The 11,728-nt window shown below is 39.5% G+C and overlaps 1 protein-coding gene across 3 annotated transcripts; it reads left to right on the top strand.

Annotated features, from left to right (window-relative positions):
• Positions 1-1,801: 1,801 nt before the first annotated feature.
• On the top strand, positions 1,802-10,260 carry MTFR2 (mitochondrial fission regulator 2). 3 transcript variants are annotated; one of them, XR_011697038.1, is made up of 9 exons: positions 1,802-1,871; positions 2,447-2,578; positions 3,034-3,138; positions 3,367-3,491; positions 5,576-5,790; positions 6,807-7,107; positions 7,753-7,939; positions 9,438-9,607; positions 9,702-10,260. XR_011697038.1 is itself a non-coding variant. In XM_071547935.1 (9 exons), the coding sequence occupies exons 1-8, from the start codon at positions 1,809-1,811 to the stop codon at positions 9,534-9,536; spliced, it is 1,227 nt and encodes a 408-aa protein (XP_071404036.1). In that variant the 5' UTR covers positions 1,802-1,808; the 3' UTR covers positions 9,537-9,580; positions 9,702-10,260. The 3 variants fall into 3 exon arrangements, 2 of the variants coding, with proteins under 2 accessions (XP_071404036.1, XP_071404034.1); XM_071547935.1 differs by having other exon boundaries at positions 9,438-9,580; XM_071547933.1 differs by having other exon boundaries at positions 9,438-10,260.
• Positions 10,261-11,728: the final 1,468 nt, after the last annotated feature.

The following is an 11,728-nucleotide window of genomic DNA, read 5'->3' as shown; positions in this document are numbered from 1 at the left end:
TCCACAATGTTTAATTTCAGTGCAGTTTGTTAAAAAGTAATTTGATTTCAGAACACATAATGACAACCAGAAGCATTTTTTAAAATAAATTAATTCAAATTAAGAGATAATGTAGTCAAAGATGCAAGTTGTAGTCTGATTATCAGTGATCTGTACAAAAGTGGGAGTGGAGATTTTTTTTTTGTAAATCCCAAACTAATACTTCAGCATTTATTAGTCTTTCAATGGAATTTTCATTGTCATGATAAGAAAAAACATGTCTTGAGGTTTTCAAGTGGTGCTGCTAAGGTAGTTGCATGCCTGGTGTGAATGGAATGTTAGTGCATTTGGCATTTCTCTTGTTACAAGGTAAAGACCATCATTGATGGATCTCCAGGGTAAAAACCAAAAAACATTATGCTGGTATAAAATGTTTAACTACCTTTTAACTTCAGTAATTCATTGCAACTCACTGCTCTTCCACAGTGAAGCACTTTGTGAATCTTCTTCACTTCTGCATGATGTGCTTACAAAGTTTGAAGTTATCCCTGAAGTAAAATCGGACATCCATTTCACTAGGCAAAAAACCCCAAACCCAAAAGCCCCCCCATACAGTAAGAAACCCCAGCAAATCAGAAACCCACAAAACCCCTGAAACAACACACAAAAAAGTCCAAAATCCAGTAGCTATCCTAATATTCTAGATTGTGTGCACTTGATCAGTTTCTTGCTTTGGAGTTAAACCTCACATTGTGTTCCTGGGAAGGAAGAATCAGTAGCATTACTGTAACAGTGGCAGCTACACCAGATTAAAGCTTTCCTGCTGTTACGAGCTTTGGCTCATCTCCAGAGGTGAAGGCTGCAGCATTAGGCCTTGAGCCCCACATCCCTTCTCCTTGTTTATTGAAGGTGGCCAGTCACAAAATTGTTCTGTTCAGAAGATGCTGCAGGTCTCTTCTGTACTTTTCAGTCTTGTACCTGTTGACTTGCAGCCTTTCTGTACTGAGTTCTCTCTCAAATTCACCTCTAGTTCCAAACTAGCTGGTTACCAGTGCGGACGGAAAACAAAACCTCAAGTTTAAACCTCTCCCTAATCCCCAGAACCAGCTCTGCACTGTTACTACGATGTGTGTTACCAGCACTGTTCCTTCTTCCTGTTTGGTCTTGGAGAAACATCCACGTGACAGGTTATGGGTAATAGTAACTAGCAATACTACTATAGTAACTACAGTACTAATAGTAGTAACACTAATTGCATAGCAGAGGAAGAAGATACCCATAATTCAGATCTGAGTAGGTGCAGTCTAACTTTGTCACACTGGCAGCTTTCTGGAAGTATTCAATTTCATAAACAAAACAGCAGGAAACTTTACAAGCAAGATAAAAGAGCAAATACAGGATCCAAAGCCAGATTTCCTATTGTGAAATGAACTCAGTTTGTCCAGATGTTATCAGGTAGTTGTTGTGCTGAGGATACTTCGTGTATTTATTTGTTTTTTAGCTCTCTGAATGAACTAGTTACGAGTTTGCGACATCGAGGACCTAAACTGTCTCCTTTAAGTTTAGCTCTTTCCCTTGAATTCAGGGATGCAGCAGGTCCCGCTGGGTACGCACCGCGTTGTGCTCCCGCCGTCTCTGCCGGTCCGGCCGCTCCCTCCCGACACCCCGCGCGCGCGCCCGCCCCTCATTGGCTGTGCCTCGGGCACTACCGCGCTCCTATTGGCGGGCGCCGCGTGCCCCGCCCCCTGGCGCTGCCGCCGCGGTCTCAGGGCGGTCAGTCCGGTGCTCTGGGCGGCTCTGCCCTGCCCCGGCGACGCCTCCCGCCCCGCATGGCGCTGCTGCTGGACCTGCTCCGGCACCTGCTGCGCTACTTGGGCTGGCCGCACCGCCAGGTGAGGTCCCTGCGCGGCGCGGAGGGCTGTGTCCTGCCGGGCGGCGCCCGGGGTCCCGCCGGTGCGGGGCGTCCCGCCCACACCGCTGTGACTCCGCGGGGGAAGGAGGGAGGGAGGGGCCGCTGGAGATGCGGCGGGGTCAGCACCCTCCGTGCCCGCAGCGGGGCCTGTTGGCACATGCTGCCCGCTCCTGGGAACGCGAGGGGTTCTGGCTTCGGCTCGGCCTCTCCAGGCGCGCTTTCCCCCTGAACAGAGGGGAGTAGCGCCAGTAGCGTTGGCTGCTCCTGCTCTGCTGCTTCAAGTGGCAGGCTGCGCACACCTTCCCATGTGGATAGAAGTTGATTCTGTGTTTCCAGAGAGCCGGGAAAAAATGCAGTATGGGCAGCTGAGAAGGGTCCCGGGTGCAGTGTCGGGCTGGTGCCGAGTCCGCGGGAGCCGCGCCGTGGCTGTGTCAGCAGCCTGCGCTCCCGTACAGTGCTGCACTGGGTGGGGGGCACCAGGGCATCCCCGGGAGCGCTCGTCCCACTGAGCTGTCCTGCTTGTCGTCTGTTTCCACCGCTTGGTTCTTTTGGCAGGCCGTATTTTTTGAAACTCGCGTGTTTGGCAGCAGTATCAGCCGTACAATCAGAATGTGCCTTCCTTCAGCAGTCTCATCAGGAAGGCATTTCCAGCACTTGTACGCCATCATAAGGAAATATCAGGTCAAGGTATGTTAAATTTATTTCACTTCTTTACTGTTTTTTTTCCTCAAGACTTACACAAATTCATTTGATTACTTAAATGTGCATTTTTTCTTTTGTCAGTATAGAATCATAGAATCATAGAATCGATTGGGTTGGCAAAGACCTCCGAGATCATCAAGTCCAACCCTTGGTCCAACTCCAGTTCGTTTACTAGATCATGGCACTCAGTGTTATTGGCCTCTGTGCCTCTTTAAAATATTCTGCATACAGGCAGTATTTTGGAAGCATCTTAGACACTGTCTGTTCAAACCACTGTAGGCCTCTTTGGACTTTCAGCTTGAAAAGAGCACTGGAAAGTTAAGTCAACCTAAGTGTGCTATATTTAATTACATATAACATTAAAGGATTTAATAATTTGGATTGTAAATACTGAAGGCTTTTGTTTTCCTTCTTAAATTCAAAGGTTTTCTGATTTTTAGGTCACATCTGTTTGCCAGAAAAAGAAATATGGATCTACTCGAAGTGTTGTCCGTAGACTTGGGACAATTCTTTCCTTGGAGCCCTGCCCAAGACCTTATTTTCAAGTAAGCAGTTTATTGTCATATGTATGCTTCTATTTGCATTTTATTGTTTCTGAATTTGATGATATTTTCCTCTTCTTAGCTTGAGTAATTTGTGTGTTGCATCCCTTATGTCACTGTTTTCAATTCCTTACAGCACTGTTTAAAAATTCCTTTTGTTGAGGCAGAAATTTCAGTATGCGCTGAATTTGGTTTGTCTTCATACCTTTTTTTGTCATTGTTTGCTTTTAGCTTGTTCAAGACCCAAGCCCTCTGGGTTATGATGAACAGAGTGCAGCTCCACCTCCTGTTGCTCCATCACTTGCTGATGTCCTGTGGGTGGCAAATGATGAAGGACAGGCTTTTACTAGACTTAGGTAAGTAAAAGTATAAAAATGAGTAATAGAAGTAACTTATGCCTGCTCTTCTTTATGGGGTGTCAATTCATGTTTATGTTTTTTTTTCTTTTTTCCTAGCATTTTCCAGAAACATTTTATGGTTTTTTGGTGGGGACAGTTCCTGCTTACCTGGAAATTCTTACTGTGTCAAGTATTCTTGTCTGAGAGATTTATGAAATTTAGTCTCCTCTTTTCATAGTAGCGTGTCAGTTGCGTTACTGGTATTTTAATTGGTTTTCACTCAAAAGTGTTTTGTGAGGGTGGGAGTTCAAGAGAAATTTGGCTATTGCAATATACTTTAGGACTATTCCTGTCTTTATCCTTTTAGTTTACAACCATTTTGATAAACTTTATAAAGGGGAAAATGAGAAAAAATATCTAATGTCTCCTTTTGACTTTGATTTCTATGGTGTGCCGTATTTAACCTTGGTGGTTGCTTGATGGAAATACAAACATAATTTTATTTTAAAAATTTAAAATAAACTTATATATACTATTTAAATATTGTTTATTTATAGTTAAGTTTATATTTACAAATATATGTTTACTTATAGTTTATTTATAGTTAACTTTAAATAAGTTTATGTCGTTCTTTCTAGCTTTCATAAAATGCTGGAGGAAAATATTTTTACAAATTACAAAGTATTTCAGGTACTGTGAAAAGACAAATTGTGCAGGAATTTGCAGACATGAATAGTATACAAGTTTTGTGGGGTTTTTTTCCCCACTAGAGAAGAAATAGAAAGTTGTCTTTCTCTTCCTCTAACGAATTTTTTTCAAAATCAGAGGATGAATCATAGAGCCAGAACCAAGATAAATATGTGGGCACTTGTATTGTCTTGGACTACTCTGTATAGGACATTGTAATTCTACTTCATACTGGCATTTGTTTGTCTGTGAACTTTGTGCTGTTTGCTGATAATGAAAATACAAGAAATTGGTGAATTTAAAGGACACACTTCATTGAAGAAATTTTAATACAATGTGTTGCATCTTGTGATTCTGGAGGTGTTAACTGTTGAGTTATTCAAGTTTGTTTGTAACAGTTGTAAAATACTGGAAGCATAAGAATACTGTTAAAAGGAACCGTGGCCTGTTTTGTCTTGCTGATGCTGCTCTTTACCTGATCAGATTCACAGATCTATGACAGTTCATTCTTTTGTTGTTTGCATTCTTTCCTCCTCTTCTGGCTCTATGGGATGTTTTTCAAGAACAGCTCTTCTAATTGATATCTTTTCCCTCTCAAGCAGTGTGAATAACAAGATTTTTTGGTAAATCAGAAAGCAATGCTGCAAGTCTGATTTGAACCAGAAGCATGGTTAATATTAAGGAAAAGGTCTGGGTTTTTTCCAATCAAAACTTAGTACATCTTGAATAAATCAAGAAAATTTAATTTCTTTCTTTGTTTTATAATGAAACTGTGACAGTTCAATTTTATACTTATTTTATATTTTAAGGTAGTTTCTGCAGGCATAAACTTAAAATAATTTTTAAAATTAAACCCTGAAACTTATAGCACAATTTTCTGTCTATGCTGTCTTTGTTCATAATAGCTTACAGAAGATGAGGTTCTTATTCTGTAAGTGTATATTAAACCTTATTATTCTCCAATAGAATTCCTAAAGAAAGATGGCAACTTCTTTGCTTCTTGCAGTGTTCATCTTGGAGTTTGGTAAATTATTAAAATTTCTGAAGCCTAACTAAGTGATCATTAGTATTTGACTCTCCTGCCTTTATATTCACGTAGGGAGAAGGAGAAGACACCGTATGGTGTCATTCTAACAGTAATTGAATGATGACAGCTCAATCCTACTGTATGACTTTATGATGTATAATTGTCCCTGAGTAAATTATCTGACTAATTTTTATAATGACTTTGACAGCATTACATTGTACTTGCTCAAAGAGAGACTTAAAAATATTTTAAAGGTTATGTATAGTTAGAAGTGTAGTTTTCTTAAATAGTTTGAAAATAGGACAATAACTTGCTCAAACAGACAGTAATTTTGGTATTTCCATTGTTGGCTGAGTCTTTTGAAACTGTGTCTTTTGTTGCTTTCTAGAACTGAATTATGGAGAAAAGAGAAAAGTGCAGCTCATCACGACCTATATCCACCTATAGATTCAATGCAGAGTATTCCAAAAAACAGGGCACAAACCCACAATATTGATCAAGCAGCACTCCAGAAGATTTCTGCGCTTGAAGATGAGCTGACCTTTCTTCGGGCTCAGATTGCTGCAATCGTTTCAGCACAGACATTGGGAAGTGTTCCATCACGTAAGCCCTGCTGGTTTGAAGCAAACCTGTTTTTCTATTTTTTACATTAGAGCTTGCCATGTCTGATAGAGAAGGTCTCTAACTTTTCTAACTGAAGATACACCAACTAAATTTACCGGATATAGCATTTTGTTTCTCTTTTTGATATTTGGTGGCCCTCTCTGCCTTCTCTTTTGTGGCCTGTTTACCAAGTTCAAAAGTTGATCTTAAGTAATCATAATACTAATTTCTATGTTTGTGAAGGAGCTTAATAACATCACTTATATATAGGTTACCAATTACTGTTTAAAAAAAATTACAGACTGTTAACCGTCCCTTGTGGGTTTTACACCGTTTCTAAGAAAGTTATCAAAATAATGGATAGAAGAAGTATTTTAAGGCAGGTTTGGGCTTTAACAAAAACAAACGCTGCAGGTGAATGTGTCTAAGATAGTTGGTCTTCAGCATGAACTTCTATCTTGTGACCTCTTTTTCCCCCTTAAAAATTTTGAGGTCTTGATTGTCTTGCAGACTCACCCCACTGTGGTTGCTGAAATACTTAGACTGGTGTGAGGTAGTTATTTTTGTATGGCCTTGGGAGGCACTTCTGTGATTCAGTTAGCTCTTCTGTTGGCTCTTCCTCTGTTTCTTCTCCACTGCACTCAGTATTGTTGTCTCTTTTACATGTTTGGTGGCTGTCTTTGCTTTTGCTTCATGTGGGTTAGTATAACCTTCAGGCCACAGAGAACAAACTGTGTAGTAGCAGCAGCCTGCTGTGCTGCTGGAGGGCTGCTTTGCAGATTTACCTGGTGCTTGAATTGAAAGCACAGATAAAGAATCAGAGCGGGATAGGACACCTGAGATTCGTTATGTCATGTGTTCTGAATCTGTGGGTTTGAAGTAATGTTCTTTAAGCCTAGTTCTGTGTTATAATGTGCAAGGTGTCTAAGAAAGTGCTTTACGAAGGCAGTTCATCTTGACTTAAAATCAAGTCATCCCAGATGTTAATGCCTGTTGTTTTTCTTCACTGTATCCAGAAACCTTTAAAAACCTCAGCACTCCAGGCGGATTTTACCCAATGCAAGCCATGACTTCTACACCGTTGTCTGTCTCTCACAATCATTTTGTAATTCCCTCGCCTCCTCCACTACCTTCTGGTGTACTATCTGCTGTTGATACTAGTAAATCTGCGGTGGAACTTATAAAACAACATCGTGCTGCAAGAAACAGTGATTCAACTGCAGCTGATAGTGCTGATCACCAGAAGACAAAGAGCATTCCTTGTATGATGGATGTTTTGAAAGACCTGAACAAAGTTCAGTTGCGAGCTATTGATAGGTAGGTTGAATTGAATATGTATCTCAGCAAGCCAAGGCTGCATAAGCTCCTCTGCACTTCAGTAGCACCGGAGAACAGCAGTGTGAAACATTGTTTCATGAGCTGACAAAGTGAAGTTGGCAACCTCTAAGTTGGACTGTAAGTTACTTGTGGCATGGCTGTGTAGAATTAGATTGTTAAGTTTTGTTTCTCATGAAACCATAGAAAGCCATGCTGTTCTGAACTTAAAGTGGATAAAGTTTAAATCAAGTTACATTCATGATGATTATGAAGAACTTTAGTGGGCCATTCTCACTTATACAGCTTAATATAACTTACAAATGACATGCTATAAAAACTGCATTCTGTTTTTTTTTCTTTTACATTTTTCTCTATTTATTTGCAATCTTCAACACATTGTGTTGATTACTGCCATTGTTGTTCATGGACCAACATGAAGTTGTGTTTTCAGGCTAAGAATGTGGCTGACAAGTTGTTGGGTGTACTTGTATTAGTTGTATTTGATGAATTGTTGTAAAGTAACAGCAGCGTTATTTGTGTAATTGGGGGTTTATAGGATAAAGTGTTTACAGAAGATGTGTCTCTAGATTTTGGATCATTGAGCACAGGAAGATGGTCAGGAGACAATGATTATTTTTTTTGTAGGTCTCCTGGAGGTACTCCTGTTTCTAGACCCAAAAAGGGACAAAGTTCAGATTGGGATCCAGTTGCTCTATTAACTCATGCATTAAAGCAGAAATTTGCACATAGAAATTATGATGAAGATGATTCTTTGGGCAAAGAAAATCAGTCTTTTGATAACTCTCCATTTTCTAGTCCAGAGATCCCAACGGTAGGTTTTTATGTATAAATGTGTATTTATGTTCTTGAAGTGATTGTTGTTTTCATGGATAGTTGTGGGGTTTTCACAAGTCTAGAATTTCTCTAGAATTTTATAAGCCATCAGCATAACTAGTTGGTTTTTTTAAAGTACAGTCAAGGCAGAGAATATCAAAGATGAATTATTTTAATTGGTTTTAGACTGGTAAATACACTTCTACATGTGCCAGGAGAAAAACCATAGAAGACTGATTTTAAAAATTCAGCTCATAATTGATTGAACTATAGACATTTACTTGATGGTAACTGGCAGGTATCCATGCATAGATGTTTTATAAATAAAGATGTTAGGAAGGCACAGAAAGATCTGACTAACACATACTAAGTGTTTAGAAATGAAAATGAAAGCACAGGCAATACTATTTTATTTTGAGGTAGGCTAACTTCTACGCAGTTTGTATCTTTATCCAAAATGAGGTGTGATTCTGTTGTAAAGTCCTAGAAAAGTACAGTTTGAGCTATAAATAAAGAAGCATAGTAGGCAGAGCCATCGTACTAAGGTGATTTTGGACACTGGTTTCTGTGGAGCAGCCTGTGCAAGCTTCCTCAGCTTACACAGTCCAGCAGTACTGTTGGTTGGTTGTTAAGCGTTTCCACAAACCTCAGAACTGCTTAGATGAGGTAGGTGGAAATAGGTGGCAGTAATTTAAACTGTCTCTGCTTGCCAATTCTGTCTATATCATAAGAGTGAGATAAAAGATGTGGACTGTGACACTTGTTATCATAATGAAGGGAAATAGTAATGCCATACATATAATGGAAATACAGACATTCCTTGAAGGTTGCTGCTCATACATGAGGCTAGCTGTGTGAAACCTTGAGGAAAACTAATGTATGTGTGTTCCTTTTTCTAGCTATTGTGATTTGGTTTTACTTTTTTTCAGTTGCCACAAGGATTCTGAAAGCAAAATATAGCATATATTATAGAGACTGCAGAGAGTCAACAGCTCTGGTGCAGTCTTAATAAATTTCTTTTACTGTGTTTTTTCCCCCCGAAGGAAAAATTGAAAACTTCCTAAAGATAGCCAGGCTTGTGTTTTGAATGTTGCAGATTCCTGCATGGCACAGCCAACACACCTGATTCTAGATACAAAGATCAAAAATAGATCCTGGAGCAGGTTGTTTATGAAATAGCTTTTGTTCTAAGATCTAACAGCTGGATTATAAAGTCCTGGAAGAGAGACTGCTTAAGGCCAGCATATTCAGGAGTAGATATAAAAAGACGGGATTTTTCTGGTTAAAGCAGAACAATCTTATGAGTTTATAGTCAAGCTTTTGTTAACTAATGAATATTTTGAAGAATAAATGTACTTAAACCAATTGCACAGACTTACTATTTTATTCTTCCTACGTTAAGGGAAGTACAGCAACTCTTCCAAACCATTTATATTGTAAACATCTTCTAATTCACTTGTCTTGGGTATAATTTTAACTCCATCCCTGCTCCCCAGGTTGGACGTTGCAGCCTGAAGCTAAATGCAAACCTTAGCCCTGCAGGAACTGATGGAGTTAAGCAGGTACCAGCACGGAAAGTCAGAGCTCATATTTAGCTGCAGTGGAGACTTCTGAAGAAACTTCATAGTGTACATAAGTGGTGGGTCCACTTCAAAACGACTGTAAGGTGCTGTAATATGTTTTTCTAGAACATGTCTTTCCTATGCTATCAAAGTTTGGGTGTTGTAGGGTTTGTAAAATTACCTCCTCCTTCTCCTTAGTTTCCCAGCAGCGAAACTTGTGAATGTGATGTTTTCATGAAAAGCACAGAACTGAAAGAAGACTTCCATTGCTATGGAGCAGCATGTTTGCAGCCTGGGAAATTCAGGAAAGCGGTGTGTGTGGAAATTTATTGCTGTGGCAGCTGAGGTGTATGCTCTGTTTGAACTTCAGTGTAAATAACAAGGAAGTAGAAACTCTTCACTAGTGTGTTAAAACTCACTGTGTATAATGGTAATACTTTTTCATTAGAGTGGTATAGTTGCCATGGTTTTCTTTGCATTTTGCTATTGCAACTCCTTATTCCATGTGCAAACAGTATTCTAATTTATTTTGGGTCAGGAGATGAACTTTTATGTTTGTGAAACTTTGTGCTTTAAGTAAACTGCAGCTGCCTATTAAGTGCCTGTAATATGAGGGAGTTGTGTTCTGAGACAAAAAAGACCTTGTAGAGAGATCTGCTAACACATAGTCTAAATTCCATATGTAAGTAAACATTAATTCCCACCTCAGTTTGTCCATCTGACCTCAGTTTTGTTCACATGAGTTTACAAAATAAAATTTTCTTTGTGTCGTAGATGTGTGCAGTAGTGGCATTTTGTGTTGCTGACTCTTTTGCATCTGAAGAACTGACCATATTAGACAGCTTCTTAAACTGCATTATCTAAAACTAGTTAAAGTACAGCTTATTTTTTTTTCATGCCAGAGTACTTAATGGAGCCACTAATTTACTAATTTACTATGATCCACTGTTTACAGTAACTGCTGTCACTTAATCTTTTGTCTAGTGATCCTGACATATAAAACCAAATCCTTTCAATTAGACTGTTGAATGTGTCCCTTGTATATCCTGTGTATCTTCTGTTTTCCTGCTCACTTATATGGAGTAGACTGGCAGCTGCATCCCCTCCTGCTGAGTCTTATTTGCACAGCTGTAAGAAATTAGTGTGCAAAACTCATACTTCTGTTTTACTTTTAAAAGTTATCTTTTGACTAAAACTGGGGCTTAAGTAATTGATATATTACTCTTCTAAAATTATATCATCTAGATGTTTAGGGTTTTTTTCCTGTATTTAGTAATAATTGAACTTTATCATGTTCTCCCATTCCTTGCTTGGTCCATAACAGCTTGGCCTTCCCTTTCTTTCAAAATGCGTATTTGCTGCTAAATTTGACAACTGCTATAAATCCATGCTGAATAGCCAGCTCGGCCCTGTACTTGGCAATCTTACCCTCTTCTATTAAAACTCCTCATTGTCTTGTCTGCTGCTCTGGTCTCTGCTGTATGAGGACAGCAGTGATGGAAGTCCACCCAGTGCCTGCAGGGGAGGATGCAAGGGCAGGTGAGTCCTGGGGAGCATAAGGCCTATGAATTGACTCGCTCCGTATCTACAGTGTGGTGAAGTGGAGCAGGTTTTCTCCTGTTTTATATCAGCGTTCCTGGATCCAGGGGATTTCAGGGTGTGTGGCCATTCTGTTCTGACTGACAAACATGACGATAGAATTCTTTCTGTGAGAGACTGAATTATCTGCAACACCTTCAATACGGTAGTCTTTCTCTCTCCTCTATGTGACCAACAGTTTCTTCTCTCCAGGAAGAACTATTGTTTTGGACTCCTTTCGTATGTTTTTTGTTTTCCCCAGAGTTCATAATTTAACTAAAAGTTGGACCAACAGCAGCAGTTTACAGTGGATATTTTGAATTTGGAGGTGTCTTTTCATTTTGAAAAGGTCTGAGAAATTTCTTAGTACCTCCTAAACCAATGATCTACTGTCAGAAGCAACTGCTGTGCAATCCTTCTGATTGTTGGGTATTCTCTCTGATTTTTGTGTCAGTTTGATGTGAATTGTGCAGTAATGTAGTTATAATGTGGTTTAAGCTGATCCACTTCCTTAGGGAAAAAAATAGGTGTGGATTGTTTATTTCCCCCAACTGTGTACCACCTACACATGTTATGATAACAGGTCCTTTATTTTATGTAGTTGTAAATAGGGTAAATATTGAGCTCTGGTATACCTTGAGAAGTCT

The sequence above is a fragment of the Pithys albifrons genome, chromosome 2 (genome assembly GCF_047495875.1).
Source record: "Pithys albifrons albifrons isolate INPA30051 chromosome 2, PitAlb_v1, whole genome shotgun sequence".
NCBI lineage: Eukaryota > Metazoa > Chordata > Aves > Passeriformes > Thamnophilidae > Pithys > Pithys albifrons.
The sequence above is the reverse complement of the archived record's forward strand: the minus strand, read 5'-3'. Positions and strand labels throughout refer to the sequence as shown.

Coding starts and splice junctions, on each gene's coding strand:
- MTFR2 (XM_071547935.1), top strand. CDS start 1,809: ATGGCGCTGCTGCTGGACCTGCTCCGGCACCTGCTGCGCTACTTGGGC. Junction 2,579..3,033: donor TAAGGAAATATCAGGTCAAG/GTATGTTAAATT, acceptor TCTGATTTTTAG/GTCACATCTGTTTGCCAGAA. Junction 3,139..3,366: donor GCCCAAGACCTTATTTTCAA/GTAAGCAGTTTA, acceptor GTTTGCTTTTAG/CTTGTTCAAGACCCAAGCCC.